Source organism: Macaca fascicularis, chromosome 18 (genome assembly GCF_037993035.2).
Source record: "Macaca fascicularis isolate 582-1 chromosome 18, T2T-MFA8v1.1".
NCBI lineage: Eukaryota > Metazoa > Chordata > Mammalia > Primates > Cercopithecidae > Macaca > Macaca fascicularis.
Window position 1 is genome coordinate 75,995,737 of NC_088392.1, and position 22,745 is coordinate 76,018,481.

The 22,745-nt window shown below is 44.4% G+C and overlaps 1 protein-coding gene across 10 annotated transcripts in view; it reads left to right on the top strand.

The window, feature by feature from the left end:
- Positions 1-11,480: 11,480 nt before the first annotated feature.
- Positions 11,481-22,745, top strand: part of PTPRM (protein tyrosine phosphatase receptor type M) — an 847,035-nt gene continuing 835,770 nt past the window's right edge. For all 10 annotated transcript variants that reach the window (XM_065534197.2, XM_065534199.2, XM_065534198.2 and 7 more), the window contains exon 1: positions 11,481-12,056. In XM_065534197.2, the coding sequence (XP_065390269.1) occupies positions 11,984-12,056 (73 nt within the window). In that variant the 5' untranslated portion in view covers positions 11,481-11,983. The remainder of the gene's footprint in view (positions 12,057-22,745) is intronic.

Below are 22,745 nucleotides of genomic sequence, written 5' to 3' on the forward strand. Positions count from 1 at the left end.
TGTGTCCCAAGGTCACACTGATAGCAAGGGGTGGAATCAGGACTGTGAATTCCCAAAAGAAGCATCTGTGAGTCACGTGGCCTGATAGAGCTATCTGAACATAGAGAGGACAATTAGAACAAGAGGGCACTAGGGCTGATTCTGGTTGCCGATTGAATATCTGTGAAATTTGACAAAAATGACAGTATTATGCAGGAATACGACATCTACATTTCTACCAAGCAAATATTTTTGTTTAAAAAATCCAAGTAAATCGTTTGGTAGGGAAACAAAATGAAATCTAAAAGTTCAATCAAGATTTCAAGACACCAGCTTAGTTCCCTGGTAAGGATGCGTATGATACAAGTCATGATCTAAGCACGAAGCTCTATTGCTTAGGGTTAAATACTGATTTTTTAAATCTCAGATGTTCCTTGGGAATCTTATTACCTTCAAGGCTATTCTTCCACCCTAAAGTAGCACTGAAACACAGAAGGGAGCAGGCAGTATGTGCCTGTACCATCTGCTGGAATCTCTTTTTCTGCTGAGCTATAAGGCTCACTGAAGAAAAATGCAGGCAACCTTTGGACTTACACTCCTTCGCTTCTTCCTGATTCTGTTATTTTAATGTTCATCCTCATTTTCAATCAATTAACACACACCCATGAAGTGCCTCAGTGAGAGATCCCAAAGGGGAGCAAAGAAGAGAAAGGCAGTCTCTGCCTTAAAGAGGTCATCATCTTTCCAGGGAAGCAAAACATCACACTGTAGCTATATTGTAGTGAGGCCAAGATCACACTTCCCATCAAAATAGTCACATCCCATCAAAATGATCTTTCAGAATCATTCATTCATTCATTGATTCCACATCTAGCTACTGCCCTGTGCAGCTATGGAATTACTAGGCCTGACCTAGTTAAATTAGTGCCATGTTGAACTTGGGATTTCTTTGAGTGCTCTGCCATCTCCTCAGACTATTCTCTAGAGGTGGGGCATGAATCCCGATATTCTTGGACAGCTCTGCATTGATGCCTTACCCCTTAGCTTTAATTTCATTTCCTCCCCGCCACCTTTTTTTTTTTTTTTTGAGACAGAGTCTCATTCTTTTGCCAGGCTGGATTACAGTGGCAAGATCTTGGCTCACTGCAACCTCCAACTCCCAGGTTCAAGTGATTCTCCTTCCTCAGCCTCCCGAGTAGCTGAGACTACAGGTGTGTGCCCCCACGCCCAGCTAATTTTTGTATTTTTAGTAGAAAGAAGGTTTCACCATGTTGGCCAGGATGGTCTCAATCTGTTGACCTCGTGATCCGCCTGCCTTGGCCTCCCAAAGTGCTGGGATTACAGGTGTGAGCCACCGCGCCCAGCTCATTTCCTTTATTCTTTCAGTTATCTACTGCAGTAGAAGGGGATGGTTTTCCACATCCTCTCTGATGTGAGCTTACACAGTATATCCTCCTTCCTGAGGTGACAGTACCCCGCCCTCTTACTAGGGCCATAGTTTATACCATGGGCAGGGAGAAAGCCCTGCTTATCAGGAATACAACAAATATTCTCTCTCTCACCCTGAAAATTAAGCATTATAAAGAAAATAAACAGGGTGCTAAGAAAGAGAGTGAGAGGAGGGACATATATTCAATGGGTGGCTAGAGAATCACTTTCTGAGAAGACATTAACTGGAACCTGAAGGTTGAGGAGAAACCAACCATGCAAAAGTATGGTTCCTAGGCAGAGAGAACCAAAAATTAGTGCCAAAGAAATGGCACAGGTAATGTTGATAATTGGGGAAGACAAGTAGGTGGGGTTTGAGCTGGGCCTGTTGGGCAGTACTGAAGGTCAGTTCACTCAATACCCATTCCCAGTCCCATTCTCCCCTCCCTTCCTCCACTGGAGAGGAAAATGAAGGACTAAACCTCCCCCTCCACTGAAGCAAGCATGACCATAGGGCATCATTGTGGCTAATGAGCTGTAGGAGAAAACCTTTAGGAGGCCTTCCCTTCTGGAATAAAATCCAAAGGCCACTGGAATAAGTCATTTTTGTCCGTTGCCTTTCCTCTTTCTTCTGTCTGGAATGCCGAAGGAGGTACTTATATTTTACAACCCGGAGAATGAAACCGACATGCAGGAAATGTCCAAACAGGGAGACAGAAGGAGCCTGGTTCCTTCCTGGCTTTGTGATGTGGCTGCACCACCTGGACTGCCTACCTCAGATTTTTTTTAAATGTGAGAAACTAAACCCCTTTATTTGTTTAAATAATGACAACAGCAAATGTTTCTAGCACTTTCTAGGTAGTTTATATGAATTCATGTTTAATCCTCATGTGAACCTTAAACAGTGACTACCATTGTTATCCCAATCCTTAGATAAGGAAGCTGAGGCATGGAAAGGTTGAATAATTTACCTAAGTAACTCAGCAAGTGGAAAGGCTGGACTTTGAAAACAGACAGTGTGCCCTTAACCAATGTTCTACCCTAGTGTTGGCTGGGTTTTCTGTTACCCACAGATTGTCTCAGTCCTAACTTATATGTCTTTGATGGATGAATACAATTTAGATGGGAGCTTTTAGATCATTATCTAAACTAGATCAGTATAGCATGTGGCCAGTGGATGGCAAGTTAGACAACAATTTGATGGTGAGTTTATGGTAGAAAAAGGACAAAGATGGAGATGGAAAATACAGCAGAATGGGTAAGAAAGGGAGCTCTGGAAATGAGAATATTTGCCTACAAATCACAGCTCTACCAGTTACTACTAGCTGAGTGACTGTAGCCTAATTATGCTGCCTTATCTTTATAACATCTAAGTCATTCTAGCTTTAAGCCTCAGTCTCCTCATCTCTAAAATGGGCATCAAAACTGTACATGACTTTCAGAGGTTTAATGCCCTAGCAAAACACTTCGTTCATAGTGAGAACTCAGTAAATGTTAGCTTAAAAAACATACTGAGATAAGTTTGAATGTTTTCCTCTGCAGCTTGTCTCATCTTGACAGTAATGACTGTCTAGAAATTGTCAATTCCAACCACAACATTTGGAAACTTTAAAATATCAAAGATGAAGAGAGACTAAAGATGATCTTTTCTTTGATGTTAGCATTGAAATGTTTTTATTTTTTTCATATTCTGTTGGAAACCCAGCCTTATTACAGATCAAGGACCTAGGACGCCATTGTTGCAATAATTCAATCTGAGGTAGGAAAGACATTGTTAGCATAACGTTTCTTAATAGTATTAGTCAAGCTGAGTTTTTAGAAACATACCGATCAGCTTCAAAGGATTTGTTTTAAAGAAAGTAAAATAAAAAGGAACTATAAATCCATGGGAACATGATAAAGTACTATAATTTCCACCCTGAGTTTTGGAAAATCTGACGAACCCCCAAAATGTGTTCTGAGGAAAACAGTTGTCTCAGACAAAGGCACAAGAACTAATATGAAATGTTAGTTCAAAGGCTCTGGGCAAAAAGAGGTACACGGGGACAGACGCTGTCTCCTTTAATGAACCCTCACGTGGAAAGTAGCTGCTACTTGGTGAGCTGCCGCCTGTGCCTTTGAACTGACTGTGATTCAAACAGTGAAGTGTCATTTCATACCCGCTGAGTGAGCCAGCAGATCTCTAAAACTTCCCAGCTCCAAAAAGTTCACAGAAAGCATTTTCTTCTAGTACTTCTTGGAGACTTAAACAAAAGTAGAGAGACTGTACAGTGACCTCCAGAGGGCTCTGATAAAATCTTCATAAATTGGCTTTTTGCTTCTTCTAGAGATGATTAACCAGTCTGAAAACTATTGCCAATATGTGTGTGGGCAGGTGGTTACTATGTCTACACCGTGGCTGCAGCCACTGGTCTTGTAGATGGAACCCTGCTTCCGGACAGGAAAAAGCCTCATCCGGTCTCCTGTCCCCAGGGGACAGGGCAGTCGGGCTATTCTGGTCAGAAGACTGCTTTTGTGTAGGAAGTTGTTTCCCCTAGTTCAGGATGCAGGAGTGGAATGAGAGGGTACAGCGTGACCTGTTGCCCCAGGGGCCCTCGCTGTCAGGTAGCCCTGGTGTTCTGCCCGCACTTCGATCAAGGAAGTCACCAGGAGACCTGCAGATACAAAGCAACTCTCAGAGGGGATCTGACTGGTGTCAGGGACCTTCCATGAGGTCATTTCCTGGGTCTCCCGGTTCCTAGGAGCACAGGCTCAGACATGGCTGTAATACTTATATTTTCTGGTACTGTATATTGAGATTGCCTCTAAGATCTGCCCTGCTACTGATCCCGTGACTACAAGGAGAATTTTTAGAGATTATCAACCTACCTAGTCATTTCACCTAAAATAGAGAATAGGTAAAAGTTCCAATCAGAAAAAGATTTTTATAAAAATGTGACCTATGTGTAAATTGTGAACTTTCAGTCCTATTTGATAAAACTAAATAAAAGAGCTTCATGAGAAACTCTGTCATAGATCTTAGATCATCCTTATTCATCATCAAAGTTTAGTAATTGAGGGCCCAGTATACTACCTTCCATGTGCATAGGCTTTCCCTGTTTATAAAGAACTTTCACACACACTGTCATTGGCTCTCGTACAACACAGTGAAGGTAGACAGCACAGGAGTCATTCTCATTTTGTAGATGGAGAAGCACTAAGGGCTTGCCATGATAAACCATGCAGTTTTACTGGTGCTGAGTCTGGCAGCTGATATAAACTATTATGCCCAGAAAGAAGAGTGTGACGAGAAAGGACAGGAACATCTATTGGAAAGTCTTCCCATCTAAATAACTGGGCCTAGTTAGATATTTCCAACTCATCTGCACACGTATAAAACCCCAGCGTGGAGTTTATGCATGGTTGGCTCTCTTTAGTATTTAATTTAAAAATCATTGGTTAATATAATCAACAACAAAAACTTTTACATCACTAATGATGTGCCAGGAACTGATTTTTTTTGAGACAAGGTATTGCTCTGTCGCCCAGGCTGAAGTGCAATGGTGCAATCATGGCTCACTGTAGCCGTGACTCTAAGGCTCAAGTGATCCTCCCACCTCAGCCTTCCAAGTAGCTGGAACCACAGGCGTGTGCCACCATGCCCGGCTAATTATTTACTTATTTTGTATAGAGACAGGGTCGCACTATGTTGCCCAGGCTGGTCACAAACTCCTGGGCTCAAGTGACCCTCTTGCCTTGGCCTCTCAAAGTGCTGCGATTATAGACATGAGCCACTGCACCCAGCCAGGAACTATTGTTTTATTACAATACTTATTACATTATTATTTAATCCTCAGAACAACTCTGTGAAGTGTGGACAATGATTATCTTTGTTTTACCGATAAGGAAACTGAAACACAGAGAGGTTAAGTGAATTTCCCAGTGTCACACAGGGTAACAGTGTGAGAGGCTGATAACGTTTTCCTAACATAAAAAAGAGTATGCAATACACTGCCTCAGCACCAACAATGCAGAGATTAATTTGTATTCTGTGGGTAATGTGAGCAAAGCAAAGAACTAAAACCTATTACCTCTCTGCTTTTAATCAGGCCACGAGAAGGAATTCCTGGGGCATCTAAAAAATTCATCCTAGTGGTTTAAGCCTTTATACAAAGGTGGCTTTGAACTATGCTTGGATGAGCTTTGCCTTTTGTCAGTGACAGGTTCTGACCCTAGGTAGGATATGAACAGCCACAAAAAAGGGCACCTGCTCCCTTTTTGTCATTTGTTCAGGTGAAACAGGGCTTCGCTGGTGACAGTTTAAATGACCTGGTTTCTTCTGACCCCTGTGAAAAACTAATGATGTGTTTTTCATTTTCATCCCATTTTCCCTGGTTTCATGTATACACATTCAAAAGGTGAGGGAAGCTGTGAAGTGAAGTCAGTCCTGGGTGAAAAGTTTTATTTGCTCCTCTCATGCCTGAAGCTAAGTAAAGTCGACGCAAATCGTGCGTGTGCACAAGGACAGGGATCTGCATATCACGTGGCCGATGCCCCACTGCTGCGCGTGCCTGCACAGTCCTCTGAGGGAAAGAATAATGGGGGCGAGATGGGTGGGGAGTGGGATGAGGCACTACTCACTCCCAGCTTTGCTTAATCAGAGATCAACATAATAAATAATCAAGTTTGCTCAGCGCCTCAGAGTTTACCCAGAGCTTTCACATATAATTCCATTTCTACAAATCAGGAAGTGGAAATGAACTCATTTAACTCACACAATTGGGATTCAAATGAAGTTGGACTCTGGGTAGTGCTCTCTCTGTCTCTCTTTCGTCCCTTCCTTCTTCCCTTCCTTCCTTCCCTTCCTTTCATTCTCCTACCTATCCTTCCTCACTCCCTACAACTTGCTATCCTTGATAAACAAGAGAATATATCATTTTGGAAACCTATACAAGAATGCTTATTTACCTTTTCCATTTCTCTCAAACCACACTTTCATAATCCCAACATGCATCTAAAAGTGGGAAGCAATCATTTCAGCAAGGCCTAGATAAGAAAACATGAGCAATGGAAACAATCACAATCTTTTCTTTTTCCATCTGGTTACAAGTGAGTGACCTTGGGAGGTATCTAAATGATCATTTTGTCCATGCTTCTTGGCAAATACTTCGGCTAGTTTAGGAACTTTCCGCACGGGGTTAACCTCCTAATTCAACATAACGTTTTGGGTAGGTAGGGATAGGTTATGGTCAGATCAGTTTTCATTTTTATATTTACATTTTGACTTTAATGGGGTTTGGACAAATCTCAAGAGCAGAGTTACTGTTGCCAGGCACCAGCACCGCACAAGTACAGCCAGCAATTCTGCCCACCAACTGGCAGGATGGGCTCCTGCACGGGGCATCACAGACCTATAAAAATACATTTATTAAGGAACATGCAGCCACTTCTGTCAGTAGGGGTCTGGTGCTCAGTGTTAAGACTGCATAAAACATAACCCTAAACCTTTGCTTTCAAAACCAACACTGTTAAGGCCCCAGAGAAACACTTTTCCCCTATAGCCCCTTGTCCTTGAAACAAAGGTGACTGAGTCCCACAAGCTGAAGATTTGCAGGGTGTGCTGCTGCTGACGTGGAAGACGGACGCTCCTAAACGTGTGGATGATGTATAGTGGAGGCGCTTGATTAAAAGAAAAGTCCAATGAATTAAACTGTCAAAACCTTCCTTTTAGATAACAAGCAGATCATATGGTCTTAAATAATGAGGATTTCCTAGCAATTCCAAACATCCATTTTCTTGCTTCTCTTTTTGTTCCAATTCATGGTTCTGGAAGAAGTCATACAGCAGTATAGTATTTGCATGCAGTTGAACATGGTGATTGGCCAATATTTTGCAAAATTAAATAATTATGTTACTGTTAAAATGGTAGATGTGAAGTTATAACACATGAAACATAATACTGATTATTTATGTTAACAACCAGGTGGACAATGAATGCTGGAATTGCTAAGAAGTTTATGTTTTATTTACACATTAATAAGGTATAATTACATTTCCAAATATTAAATAAAATGTTTATACTTTAAAAAACAACTTTTATTTCAGTGTTTATATTCATTGTCATAATTTGTATTTTGCATTTTAATTCTTTTTTTTTTTTTTTTTCGAGATGGAGTCTCGCTCTGTCGCCCAGGCTGGAGTGCAGTGGCCGGATCTCAGCTCACTGCAAGCTCCGCCTCCCGGGTTTACGCCATTCTCCTGTCTCAGCCTCCCGAGTAGTTGGGACTACAGGTGCCCGCCACCTCGCCCGGCTAGTTTTTTGTATTTTTTAGTAGAGACGGGGTTTCACGGGGTTAGCCAGGATGGTCTTGATCTCCTGACCTCGTGATCCGCCCATCTCGGCCTCCCAAAGTGCTGGGATTACAGGCTTGAGCCACCGCATCCGGCTGCATTTTAATTCTAATAGATAACTTTAAATCATTTGAAAGAAAACTTTTAACAACTATAGAAAAGTAATTCTAATTTTCTGAAATAAAAAAAGTAATTTACATTTGTGGTATAAGTACATACATTTTGTATGATTTGACTACATTAATCATTTATTTTTTTAGAATTGGGATTTCATTCTTCACCCAGATGGAGTGTAGAGTGCACAGCTCATTGCAACCTGAAACTCCTAGGCTCAAATGATCCTCCAGCCTCAGCCTCCTGAGTTGGTGGGACTACAGGGATAAACTACCATGTTTGACTATTTAAAAAATTGTTTTGTAGCGACAGGATCTTGCCATGTTGTCCAAGCTGGTCTAGAAATCCTGGCCTCAAGTAATCCTCTGGCCTCTGCCTCTTGAGTCGCTGGGATTACAGGTGTGAGCCACCTCACGGGGCCTGAATAGATGAATCTTTTAGATTAATGTTGTTCAATAGCGCTTTCTATGATGATGGACTTGTTCTCTCTCCATGTTGTACAATACAGTAGCTCTAGCCATGTGAAGCTACTGAGCATTTGAAATGTAGCTAGTGCCACTGAGGAACAGAACACCTGAAATGCTGTTAGGTGCTACCATACAGAACAGCAAAGCTGTCAATCACTGCTGTCAATGGAACACAAATTCAGTGAAAATCTTGATTACAACAACACAGTGATTTTACTAAAGAGAAATATCAATTTTATAGAATAAATATATATGAATCATATATCTTTATTTTGTCACTTATCTATATAGCCTATCAAAGAAAATCTAGACATGTCTAATGTCTAGTAGATATGCATAATTCAGTTGCTGATATTTTGCTTTTTGTCATATAAAATCCGTAGGTGTTATCTTTCAATTTGGTTGTTATATGTATCAAGGTAGGAATATATATAGTAGTTTCCTAGCTTGATCAATAACTTTGAAATATTAGGCATATGGTAAGTGGCTATGCATTTGTACTCTTGCCCAACCCTACCAATGTCAGGGGCTGGCCTGACAGCACCCCTAACTCTGAGCAGCCATTCTGCAAATGTCTCTATTGTCCCCAGTGAGTCAGGAGTGAAATGTGGTTAAAACTAAATCTCTACTGCTGAAAAAACAAGTCAAAGCAAATGTCCCACTGGGAGGATTCCTACAGCATCCCTTCCTTAGAGGAAGTCCAATCCATTCATTTCAGCAGTGGACTTCCATTTAGGGCTCAAAGGCTGCTCTGACCGGTTACCTATAAGAGGGAGTAAACTAACAGTAGTTGTCATGAATTGAGAGGGCAGAAGCTGCTGGCAAAAATCCCACCACCCTTTGAAATGTGGATGGAAGGCTGCAAAGGGTAGTCAACTTAACATTGTAAAGATAGAGAACAGGGGTAATTGAAATTTACAGACCCTGCCCCTAAGCTTTAAGTAACAATCGGAAGGGACAGGGTTTGTAGAGGTTACCAAGGGGAGTCCTGTGGCAGCAGCAGTTGGAGTACTGGCAGGGCTTTCTGTCTACTGCCTCAGTGGCAGGTCCGAAGTGTGGTCCCTTCCTCTTCCATCCTGCTCCTCCTCGTCCCCCCACCAGGGGATTGAGTTTCCCTTGCCCACAGTCGTAACCTGCTTATTGACACATCCCATATCAATGTCTGCTTTTTTTCCCTCTGTCTTGCTGTCTCACCTTCCTTATAGTGATTTCTGGGATCACTTCCCCAATTCGAAACCACTTATAGTTAAATCCTAACCTCCAGGTCTGTTTCTGAGGGAACCCAGCCTAAGACAACTTCCAGTACTTAGCACAGTGCCTGACATATGGTATTGCCTCAGCAGATATTTGCTGAAAGAATTAAAATACTTCGCAAATGAAATCCCACCCTAATATTAACTTCACCTAATTTAAAGAAGTTACTTATCAAGATCAACTTTTATCCCCCTAGCTTGCACCTCTGTCCTCCCACTAGCAGAAAAACTCCATTGAAAAGCCTATTACTATTTTTTTTTTAAAAAAAGCAAATTTGAACTCCAGTATAGAACACAAGTACATCAAAATTGAAAGCCTAGGTTGCAGATTTGACTCTCCGCACTTGCTGATCTTGAAGACACTGCTTCCTTCCTGAGATTTCAATGTTCATTTCACAATTAAAGATAAGGTTCCATAAGCACATAGTTGGGAGAAGTGGCAGGATGATGTAAGGTCATATTAACAAGTAAATGATTAATATAGAGACTTCTAAAGAACAGGTCTGGAAAGTATCTACTAAGTGGACTTCCTGAAATAAGAGGAGTGTTGGTTGCTACACTAAAGGCAAAAGTCTTCTAGTCCCCAAATTTGCCTTAGGAGGATGACAGCTCTATCTTTCTTGGTTCTGGTGTACATTGGAGACAGGGTCAATTTGAGAGTAGAATCCATTTATTTTTTGCGTCTTTATAAGCACTAGAAAGCAGTGAGCGCTGAGCAGAGGACCCCTCTTGTGGGAAAAATGCAGGAGAACTCCCGGGTGCCTCTGCATCACCGGTTTGCCTTCTAGCCAGAATCATTGCTAGAACCCTGTCACTCAGTTACTTTGGTTCCTAATTTAACCTCTTCCCAACCCTTCTATTGCGTTCAGTTAGCTAGGCCAGGAGCTTACAGCTGTCTGGTTGGTGCTGGCTCAATGTGCTTATTCCCTGGAAGATAGAAGGATCACTTACAAAAAATTTTACAATTAAAATAAAAAATTTACTCTTTGCTGAAGCATTGTAAGGATTTTTTATTCACTCAGACCCAAAATAGTAAAACTAAAATATTTCAAGACATTCCTTGATTCACTCCCCACTTTTCTTTCTCCCGTTTCCCAGCACTTTGCACCAGATACAGAAACCACGGGTTATGTCCAAACCCTGGTTTTGGTGAGACCACCGCCTTCCGTGTACTGCCTGCGGCTCGCTCCGGGCCCACACGGGACGCCGAGGCATGATTAGGAGGCAGAACAGCAGAAACGGCTTCCCGGGCGCCACTGCTCGGGGCCAGCGGCGTGTACCCCGCGGGCCCGGCCGGGAGCGGGCTGGCGATCGCGGGGCTCTGCGCTCCCGGCTCCCGCGCCATCTCCCGGCGCCCGCCAACTTCGCTCCGCCCGCGGCGCAGAGGACCTCGCAGCCCTCTGGAGCCTCCGCGATCGCCTGGCTCGCGTTTCCCGCAGCCGCCGAGGAGCGCAGGCCCGGCGACTCCGGGTGCAGCTGGCCCTGTGCGGTGACATCGCCGTCCGGCGCCGGGCTCGAAGCCGCCTGGCTCGGCCCGCTGGGTCGCAGGCCGCTGGTCCCGCCCGGCCGCGCTCACAAACTACTCGCGGCTCGTGACCCGGGACAAACTTCTGGCGGCGGCACAGCCCCTTCCACAGTCACCCTCCCCAGAGCCAGCCACCAAAATAGAAGACGCGGCCGGGGCGAGGAGGTGGGCGGGGGGAGCCTGGTGGCCGCTCCTCCCCGCGCGGCTGACGCCCGCTTCGGCGGCGGCAGTGGCGGTGGCCGCGGGGCCGCCCCCAGCAGAGCTCCCGGAGGCGCTCGGGCGCGGGCCGGCGGGGCGCGGGCGCTCACGCCCTCTAGCGGGCCGCGGCGGTGCCGGGCGGCCGTGACGTGAGCGCTCACTTCAGCCGGCCTGCGGGGCACCGCCAGTCAGTCGGGGAGCAAGAGCCCCGCGCGCAGCCGGCGCGGGCTCGGTCATCGGCGCGCCGCCGCCCGGGGCTGGGCTCTGGGCTGCCTGTGGAGAGGCAGCGGGCGGGACGCGCGCTGCCACGGCCACGGCCACCGCCACGGCCACGGCCGGCAGCTCGGGTCCCGGGTCCCGGGCAGGGGAAGGCGAGAGGCGGCGAGCTCAGCCACCGGAACCGAGGGAAGATTTTGGCTCCGCGGGCTCGCCCTCAGCTCCCTCTGACAGCGGCGCCAGACGCCGAGTGGGGCCAGGGACAGGGGAGGAGGACCCAGGACCCTGTGCCCGCGCCCCTGGAGCCGCTGGAGTTCGGACTTCTGCAACTGTTGGCACCTTGGGGGCTTGGCTCAGTGCTCTGCTGTTTACCCTTCCCTCCTCGCTGCCTCGGAACCAAAGCTCCCGGCCCCCACCGCCCTCGTGCGCCCACCCACCGCCGCCGGGGAGCGGCCCGGCGCGCACTCACCACCATGAGGAGACTTGGGACTTGCCTGGCGACTTTGGCCGGACTTTTGCTAACTGCGGCGGGCGAGACCTTCTCAGGTAAGCGGGACCGCCTCTGCCGTTCCCGAGACGCGCGGGCCGGCGCGGGACGCCCGGGACGCCGGCAGCTCCCTGGTGGTAGAGCGCTAAGGCTGGCGTCGGGGCCGGGCGGGAGGCGCGGCGGGCCGGACACGGCTTCTGCCTGTGAGCCGGGCGCTGGGCGAGGGGCCGTGGGGCTGGCAGGCGCCCAGTCCTCGGGCGGGCGGAGCGGACGAACCCCGAGGGCGAGCTCCCCAGCCGGGACTCCCAGCTCGGCTTCCGTCCTCCCGCGGCCTGGGCTAGTGCTCAAGATTGAGCGGCTGCCACTATGAGTCCCTGGCCGGCTGCAAAAGGAACAGCAGAAAACTTTGCTTGAAGTTCCCAGTTGCAGCCACCGGGCCGCCTGGCGTAGGCGCTGCGCGGTCTCCGCCGACCCCGAGCAGCGGCCGGGCCCAGGCCGCCGGTGTTCGGCTGCGCCCGCAGCGAAAGCCGGGACCTGGCGGCCGCTTGGGCGGCGGCGATCTCCCGGTGTCCTGCCCTCCCTGTCGCCCCCTGCCCGGCGCGGTTGGCGACCCTGGTAGGTCCCCGCGGTCGCGCAGCGTCTGCGGAGAAGCCGGGGGAGTTCCTTGCCGGTCCCAGCGGGAGGGCTCGGCGGCCGCGGAGGGAGCGGGCAGGTCCCCAGGCCCTGGTAGCCACGGCCCTGCGCCCCGCTGGGCTCCCCCTCCCCACCCTCGGCCCCCTAGCGGAGCGCGCGGCCAGCGGCAACTTGTTCACCCAGCCCGGCTGCTCGGGGGTCCCAGGTGGGAAGGAGAGGCACTGGCGGTGTGCGAGCAAGCGTGTGAGTGTGCGCGCGTGTGTGCCTGCACGCGCACGCGGGGGCGTTCTAAGCCCAGGGGAGCCCCTCATGGAGAGGATCTGTGGATCGGAGTCGGGGGTCCGGCGTGGGGCCGAACCCGGCACGCTGTCACAGGGGTTTACAACCTCCAGGATCACCTTTATTACCTGGATGACACAGGTGGAGGGACGGCAAATGCTGGCCCATTTGCACACCTTTCTAGTGTTTATTAGATTAGTTTCATTAAGGTCCACATGCAGTGGGGGCGGTGGGCTTCCTTTTTCTTTTAATTAAAAAAACCTGCTCCTTTGTCTTAAACTTGGTTTTTGCAAAATAGGTCTCAGCGTTTGGGAACAAGTGAGTTGAATGAGTAAGTTGGGCTTTTTAAGAATTAGATGAAGGGGACTTTCATGAACAGTAAAGAGCATATTTTAAGCAGTAAAAACCTTTGGTCCTCTGGTGCGTGGAAACCTTTTTATTTTCTTGGAGTCCAGGACCATTGGCTGCTGGAGCTCTGGACTCACAGGCACATTAGTTGTGTCTTGTGTGTTGCTGATCTGCAGGACCCTTGATCACAGTTGGCCTCAGAGAAGGAGTGGAACTTGTAGGTTTTGAAACCCAAACCATCACCTTCAATACAGAAATATCCTTTCTCCAAGTTTTGTGTTTCCCTAACTGCCTGGTAATTGCACGTGCTCCAGAGGATTGAACACAGTGATGCACTGTCGTCCGATTATAAAACGGATGCAGAATTTGGTCTGCGTTCTTATTAGTGAATAATAGAGTAGCACTCGCCAATTTGAGAGCCTGGTAACTCATTAATATTAGAAGCGAAGTATGAGAGCCCTAGTGATGGTTTTCTCTTTATTAAAATCCATAACTCCCTGCTTGGGATTTGTTTAAAGTTAAGCTGTGTCAAATATCATTTGGATGGATTTTTAAATTGCGTGCAAGGGGGTGGAAACAAATATTTATATTGCTTATTTAAACCATGGTTTCCTCATCACCAAAAAGGATTTCAGCCTCAGTTGTACTGACCCATGTCCTTGTTAAGGCTGATGTAAATGATCAGTCAAGCCAAAATAGACTTCTACTAAAATTTAGCCTGATTTTTCATTTGGAAGAAATATATCTATTTGTTTGAGTTATCATACCATAAAGTGAAATGTGTTTTCTTATCTAGAAAGCCAGAGTTATCCTGGCATGTTCGTGGGTAAAGGGCAGCATCCAAGCCATGCCTCAGAAACGTTGAACTTTAAAAAATGTGAAATTGGATTAGCTGGGTGTGGTGGCGTGTGCCTGTGGTCCCAGCTGCTCTAGAGGCAGAGGCAGGAGAATCGCTTGAGTCCAGAAGTTCGAGGTTGCAGTGAGCTATGATGGCACCACTGCACCCCAGCCTGGGTGACAGAGTGAGAATCCATCTCAAAAAAAAAAAAAAGTGAAAAGTGAAGTTGGCAAATTTCATATGTGCAAGGATCAGCTATGTTTCATTCACTTCATTATTTTTTTTCTCTCCATATTGCATTTAGGTAGTACAGGTGTGACTCAGGGTTTTGTTTTTTGTTTTTGTATGTTGAGAAAGTTAATTCTGAATGCTAGGAGTGGCATTGACACATTTCTTTTATATGTTTCTTCCAGAAACTGTAGTAATTGGCTGCTTTTCACTTGACATGGGAACAAATTTTAGAGATAGAAGAGCTAGATTGTAAGCTCCTTGAGGGCAAAGCCAATTTTCATTTTCTTCTGGCTTTCTCATAAGACATTTCTCATAGATTCTTAGATGTCACAGGCATTACTATTTGTTGAATAAATCACTAATGGGAATCCTGATCATTGGCACATGTTCAAATTGTGTGTGAATAGACTGATATATAATAAAATGGAGGGAGAGAAGTGATTGTTAAAAGTTAGACTTGGCTTGCCTTTTCCACACTGGATTCTTTTTAGACCAATGGACTAATCGTGAGGGTTTATAAATACATAATCAGTCAAGGGTTTTTGTATAACTCAGATATCATGTACACAAGGCACTCTGCCGTTTGCCTTCTGCAGTGCTCTCCTGTCCTCTTTTGGAATGAGTTTGGAATTGTTAAGACTGTTAATTAACCACTTCTGGAGGTGGACTACATGTGATTTGGATACCAGACATCAGAAATAGAATGCTAAACTTACTGGAAAAGTATTAGGATCTTGGTCTGTGATGACGTTGCTTACTATAATTATGTATTTCATTACAAAATTATGTTTTTGTTTTTGTTTTGTTTTGTTTTTTTTGAGATGGAGTCTTGCTCTGTAGCCAGGCTGGAGTACAGTGGCATGATCTCGGCCCACTGCAACCTCCGCCTCCTGGGTTCAAGCGATTCTCCTGCCTCAGCCTCCTGAGTAGCTGGGACTACAGGTGCGCACAACCATCACCGTCAGCTAGTTTTTGTATTTTTAGTAGAGGTGGGTTTTCACCATGTTGGCCAGGATGGTTTCAATCTCTTGACCTTGTGATCCACCCGCCTTGGCCTCCCAAAGTGCTGGGATTACAGGCGTGAGCCACCATGCCAGGGCTAAAAAATTGTTTTTTATCGTTACAGTTTCTAATTTGTTAGGCAAAATAATGGAGGTTCACTTTATATCTTCTAGGCCTTTAGTGTTCACTAAAAATAACTGGTAAGACGGTATATAAGTAAGATATGAGAAAGAAAGTTAAATCATTTTACTTTTGTTGGAAATTCTCTTTTGCATGGTGAGAAGCCAACGAGTTGGCAAGTTATTCCTCTTTGACCCAATTTCTTAAAAGCCAAGTTGCAACATATATTATATAATACAATGAAGTATTTAGTTCTACCTTATAATGGTTTTGATGTGTTAAGTTCTGCTAAGCAAGCTTTGGTTTGCAGAAATAGAAATACAGACTTAGCTCTTTGTTTCAGCTACAGTAGTATTTGAACTATATTAAACGTTAACATAACCTTGTGAATTTGGGACTCCTGTGGATAAATTAATTTTTTAAAATAATATTTTAAGGATGTTTGTAGGAAAACTGCTGAAATCTGAATAAAGCCTGTAATTTAGTTAGTAGTGTGGTACCAATGTTAATTTCTTAGCTTTGGTAATTCTGCTCTCTATATGTAAGATGTTAACATCAGGGGGAAGCTGGGTGAAGGGAGTACTTGTACGCTTTGTATTGTTTTTGCAAGTCTTCTGTAAATCTGAATTTTTTTTAAAATACAGAATTTTAAAGTACCCTTTGCAAAGAGTGGTAATATATTTGTTTAGCAGTTAAGTTTTTTTCTTTTTCAGATAACTATAATCATAGCAGTTTACATTTTCAAGGTGCTTTCGCTAGATTGAAAATTGATAATGAAGAAAATACTTCAAATTTAAATCAGTGAGCATGAAAGAAATATGCTAAGAAATTACTATAACATTCTTAGTGTTCTGTATATGTAAAGAAGAATTGCTTGAGCATAATAAATTGTTCCGATCTAGAAAATTATAGGTTTTAGTCGCTCATGTTTTCAAAGGGTTATTTTTAAAGATTTTAAGAAAATAATCTATTGACATATAGTGATATATGGATAAGTGTGTATATAATTTGGGTAATGCGAAATGAATTTTCTTTAATGAGCAAGCAATTTGAATTATGTCTTCAGATTATATAAATTCTTTATAAATGAAGCATAGCCTAGCCTTTAGATTTGGTAAAAGTTGGTTTCAGAATTTAAGTAATTCTGTAACAATTCTAGAAAAGTCAATAGCTTTATTTAAATTTTTCATAATTCTCTAAGGATTGTAATATATTCTAGGAATTGTGAGGCTGTATATAGTAGAGGAACTATGTGTTAGATTAACTATTGTTTTCTTTCAATTTTTGTTTTAGATTTCATTAAGTTTTCTAGAATGAGCATGTATTATCTGAATATCCCAAGGCTTAGTTTTCATTTAGGGAATAAGGCATTTTAATGAGTTTTATGCTTTTCAACAGTGAAACATTTTTCTTAGGGGTTATGTCCACCATGCATTTTACTTTAATTCTGAGATTCTTCTCTTTGAAAACCAACTTTCCTACAGTCTCACTTTTTAGTGTGCTTACTATCTTTATGAATATAACATGCATGTTAATAGGCTTATTTTGTAAGTGAGGGAAGGTTTAATTATTAATGTTTTTCTAACTCACAAATTAAACATTCTAAAGAGGTACAAAATAATGTCAATCTTGCATTATGAGAGGATGTTGCTTTTTTGCTTCCTAAAATACTGCGGTGGTTTTCAGTTTAGTCATCAGAAAGCCTGAGTTTACACTGTAGCTCTGAAAAACCCAGCAGAGAAAAATAAGTTGAGCTGCCTTGGGTGGGGAGGAGGAAAGATTTAGTCACCAAGCTTCCTAGTCTGTAGTGCCCCCATCATTGGTGAGGCGGCTGGCAAGGCCAGGGTGTAATTAAGGGGCTGGGAGTATGTGAGAGAAAAAGACAAAAACAGAATGAGAAGAGAAGTGTTGTGTACTCAGGTGTGGGATGTGACAGGCTCCAGAGATCCTAGCAAGGGAGGGTCACTCCCCTTGTGCCCTCTTAGCTATAAAGGAGAAACACATGGAAAGTTGAAGGAGGGCCATGAAGAGTGGCAGTTGTGCAGGTAGATCACAGTAACATCCTGCCTCAGTGATGCTAGGTGGCTCTGGGGAGGGCCTGGGAAACTGCATCAGTGTTGATGGTGAGCTAGGTTTAAATCTGTGCTTCTCAAAACCTGCCGTCCACGAGGAGCATCTGGAGTCCTCCTTTCAAAGGCTGCTTCCTGGGGCCCAGCTGTGGTGATTCTGATGTCCACGACGGAGGTCCCCCAGCATCCCTGGGTGGTCAGGGTTTGTAAGAAAATTCGGCCACACTTGAAGAAATGTTGTCCTGAAAGAGGAGTTTTTTGTTTGTTTGTTTGTTTGTTTGTTTTTTTTTTGAGACGAACTTTTGCTCTTGCCCCCCAGGATAGAGTGCAATGGTGTGATCTCGGCTCACTGCAACCTCTGCCTCACTGGGTCAAGCAATTGATTCTCCTGCCTCACCCTCCCAAGTAGCTGGGATTACAGGCGCTTGCCGCCACATCTGGCTAATTTTTGTATTTTTAGTAGAGACGGGGTTTCATCATGTTGGCCAGGATGGTCTTGAACTCCTGACTTCAGATGATCCGCCCGCCTCCGCCTCCCAAAGTGCTGGGATTACAGGTGTGAGCCACTGCGCCCTGAAAGAGGAGTTCTTAAAGTGCTGTCATTGAGCCATCTGCATCAGCATTACATTGAAAGTTGTTAGACTTGCAACCCTCTGATCCTGAATCTGCAACCCTGGAGATGAGGCCCATCAATCTGTGTTAGAACAAGCCCCCCATGGGATTCTGATGCGACCTGAAGTTGGAGAACCCTTGTTCTAAAAGAACTGAGATCTTCTGCCTGCCCTATCAACCTCCCTTGACGAGAGCTGAAAGAGAACTGGGGGTAAAAATACCACGTCCATTCATTTGCTGCTCTGCCTCTTGATTAATACAGCCAGTATAACCAACATGGTGATGCGATTGTGTTGTCTCCGGCCAGACACTGGGGAAGAGACTAAATCCAGCCAGTTGTAAAACTCAAATGAATAAAAAAGTTTCCTGTGTTTTTACTTACCACAATGTAACAATTAAATTTTGTTATAATGGTTAGCCATTGGAAATTTCCCTGGGTGGATACTTCATATAGGAGCTATTTGTTGGCTTGTTATGATAAGCATGCAGCCCAGTGTGCTTATTAGAATATTTAATAGTGCTTATTAATAATTCTTTTTGAAATATTTAATTCAGGTAAATATTTATTGAGCACTTACATTTGTATGGCCTCTTTGTGGATGGTAATGGGCAAAGATGAAGATATAGTTACCACACTTTGAAAAGTTATTCATTTATTAAAAGTTTCAAAATCTACTAAAATGGAAAGAAACAGGGACTTTCTCAGGAGAGAACGGGAAGTTAGTAGATGTAAGATTTGGAATTCTAATGTGGAAATGTGAAACTTTGCCTTTGGTAATAAACTCAACTTCCAAATGGAAAATAAAGGTTTTTCGGCCCGGCGCAGTGGCTCAGTCCTGTAATCCCAGCACTTTGGGAGGCCCAGGCTGGTGGATCATGAGGTCAGGAGACCAAGACCATCCTGACTAACATGGTGAAACCCCGTCTCTAGTAAAAATACAAAAACAAAATTAGCCGGGCGAGGTGGCAGGTGCCTGTAGTCCAGTTACTCGGGAGGCTGAGGCGGGAGAATGGTGTGAACCCGGGAGGCGGAGCTTGCAGTGGGCAGAGATTGTGCCACTGCACTCCAGCCTGGGTGACAGAGCAAGGCTCCGTCTCAAAAAAAAGAAAAAAAAGGAAAAAAAAAAAAAGAAAATAAAGATTTTTCTTGGACATTTATTTAAAGTACTGACAATGTGTATCCTAAAATTGAGCCTAATTTTTTTCTGAACCCCCAAAGACAACCATTGCCTCTCTGTCATTTAACACTCCAGGTAAATAAAAATAATCATGATGTCTTTTGACAGATTGATCCTGAACGCTTTGCAGCGGGCCTCTCTGAGAAACAGCTGGAGAGTGCTTCCCCGCTGCCGCTTGCTCCTGCTGCGATCCCCAGCTCATCACTAGGTGTAGCTTCGTCCCTAAACCCACCTGCCTGAGCCCAGCAAGGCCCAGCCCCATCCACAGATGGCTTCCTGGACAGCTAAAGACAGGCACGAGAGCGGACTTTCATCCGCTTACTTGTGTATCTCTAACTCTTTACTGTAAAATTGAATTCTTTAGTGGAAGTTGTAGTTCCGCTGCTACTTGTAGTGTAGTTTGTTGAAATTCAGCACTGATCCAGAGACAACTTTAGATTCACCTGCTACAGTCTTACTCATTTTTTTCTCCGCTGCGTCATATGTTGCTGCTAATCTGCATGTAGTGGTGAAACTGGAAGTAGTAGTATATATTTGCCAACTAAGTAAGCGTTCATGTTAACCTTTGGGGCCTTCTTGTAGTAGACCAGAAAAAGCAGTGGCGTGGATGGCTCTGGGTAGGTGTGTAACATCTTTAGGATATGGCTTGTCTGTACTTTTCTTACATCTGCAAGGAGTGACTTCTACAGCATTGAGGGTTTAGGTATGTAATTCAAGAAGTCATGAAAATCTGCCTGGAAATCTGATTCAGCCATTTTTCCTGCTTAAAACTCAGAAGACTAATGAGTCATCAAAACCATTATATGAAACACAAGTGTTTGGCTTTGGGTTAGAAGTCAGGGCAGGGTGGAGAATCTGATTGAAGAACGCAGTGTGGCTTCCTTTTGAAATTGGGGCTAGCAGGGGTTGGAAATGACCTTGCAAGCTAAAAGAGCAAGGATTGCAGGACATGCAGGAGAGATGAATGAGGAGGAGAGGAGTCAGAGACTTGTCAAGACTGATAAGGTTTTAGCATCTCCCTCTGAAGAAAAGGCCACTGTTTAACAGAATGATTTATTTCAACATGCACCAGCCAAAGCAGAAGCAAAGCATTTACTTTTTATGGGCTGCAAAGCATAAAAGCTTATAAAGCATCAGTTTTTCAGATGGGTGAATATTCATTTTAATCTCTCTTTCTATTCAATATGCAGAAAGCAGATTTATTGCATACAATGAGAAGAGTTTATATCAGTGTGGGTTGCTCTGGGAGTCTGAGGTGCTGTTACTTCTCCCTGGCTTCCAGCTATGGAATCAAAATGGGCTCGCAGGTAACGGGTAGGCTTTGACAGGGGGTGAGAAGGAATTGGACCACACCCTTTGTATAGTCTGTGTTTTTCTTTTTGTTTTATTTTTTTCTCAAGGAGTCTTGCTCTGTCATCCAGGCTGGAGTGCAGTGGCATGATCACTGATTATGGCTCAATGCAGCTTCGACTTCCTGGGCTCAAGCAGTCCTCCCACCTCAGCCTCCTGAGTAGCTGGGACCATAGGCACGAGCCACCATGCATAGCTAATTAAAGAAAAAAACTGATAGAGACAGTGTCTTGGTACATTGTCCAGGCTGGTCTTAAACTCCTGGGCTCAAGCAGCCTTCCCAGGTCAGCCTCCCAAAGTGCTAGGTTTACAGATGTGAGTCACTGTGCCTGGCCCAGCCTGTTTTTGATGGATGCTATTTGTTCTCTCTTTTCAGTTTGAGTAGCTTGAGGTACTTTACATCATGTAATAAGCACATGCTTAAAATGGGCTTAAAGTGGACTCAGTGTGATGTTCCATCTAGATATACAATTATAAGGTGGTTTAAAGCATTCCTTTTAAAATACTCATAATGTGTAAAACCAAATTACTTAACAATTTTAGCATGTAGTAGTCACTCAATAAGTATTTGTTGAATGAATTAAGAAACAATTTAAAGAAGCTCCCTTGGAGAAGAAAAAAAATCAAATAACTTATACTTAAGGCTTTTTTTTTTTTTCCTGCTTCCTATCAAGTTTGACTTAGGTATCTCCAATAACCTTAACAATAGAACCAGGCTGTGTGTTTAGTGCCTGGTGCCATTAGTAATTTATAGGCGTATAGAGACCCAGTTGCTAAATTTAAAGGAAAAAGTGTTACCTTTTGTTAATTAAATATATAAAAGTAAGAGTGTAGTTTTATTGTGTATAATAAAAATGTATAAATCAGTTATTGCTATAAAGTAGCATTTTGAGATAATACTGATCACTAAAAAATGAAATTTACTATGTAGTAGATTAATCATGACTGTACTCTAGGGGGATTTGATTTAGTCACTGGTATATTAAAGGAACCATGCTTTCACCAGAAAGAAGATTCCATGACAGGGAATAATATATATTATCTCTGCTGCCTTTTATTTCTGATATAGAATGAAATGAATTATACCTACACAGAGCTCAGACTGCATCATGATAACATCAGGCTCATCTTCATTACAGCAGGCATGTTCTCATTCCTTTTTCATTCAGTGTAGCGTACTCTCAAGTGATAAAACTTAATAAAAAGAGGCTACTTTGACAACAACCTCATAAACTGTGTTTTCTACTTCCTCAACTTCTGAAGTCTTGAACACCAAATGTGGTGTAAAATTTCCACAGTGAGTTCAGGTCATTGGCTCCCATTGGCATTGTGTTCCTTCTGTGTGTGTGTGTGTGTGTGAGGGAGGTTCTCCCTCGTCTCTCTGTCAGTCATCATTTTCATCCCATATGTATGGCTTTGTAAAGAGCCTCTGCTCTTCTTTCTAACCTTGCTCAGTAGGCAGGGGCCCCTGTGAGACAGCTGGTTGAGAACCCTTGGTATGTTTGGAGTGCAGCATGCTTTGTCAGAGAGGGACAGGACACAGTGGGGGTCTGAGGCTGTGACATCAGCCATGGGGGTCCCTGAGCTGTGGAAAGAAGGGCTGTAGTAGCCTTCCTGATACAGGTAGTATCAAGCCTGATACAGGTTGGATCAGGTCTTCCTGGCATTGAGTTCTCCTTCTGCCTCTGAGTAGCCATGAGGCCTTGGGGTTGTTATTTCATTTTAAAATACCCTGCAGGATGATGATGATGATGATGATGATGATGATGATTTTTAGACAGGGTCTCACTCTTGTCACCCAGGCTGGAGTGCAAGTGGTATGATCGTAGCTCACTGCAGCCATGACCTCCTGGGCTCAAGCTATCCTCCCACCTCAGCCTCCTGGGTAGTTGGGAGCATAGGTGCATCACTATGCCTGGCTAATTAATTTTTTTATTTTTTGTTTTTGAAACGGAGTCTCGCTCTGTCACCCAGGCTGGAGTGCAGTGGCGCGATCTCGGCTCACTGCAAGCTCTGCCTCCCGGGTTCACGCCATTCTCCTGCCTCAGCCTCCTGAGTGGCTGGGACTACAGGTGCCCGCTACCACGC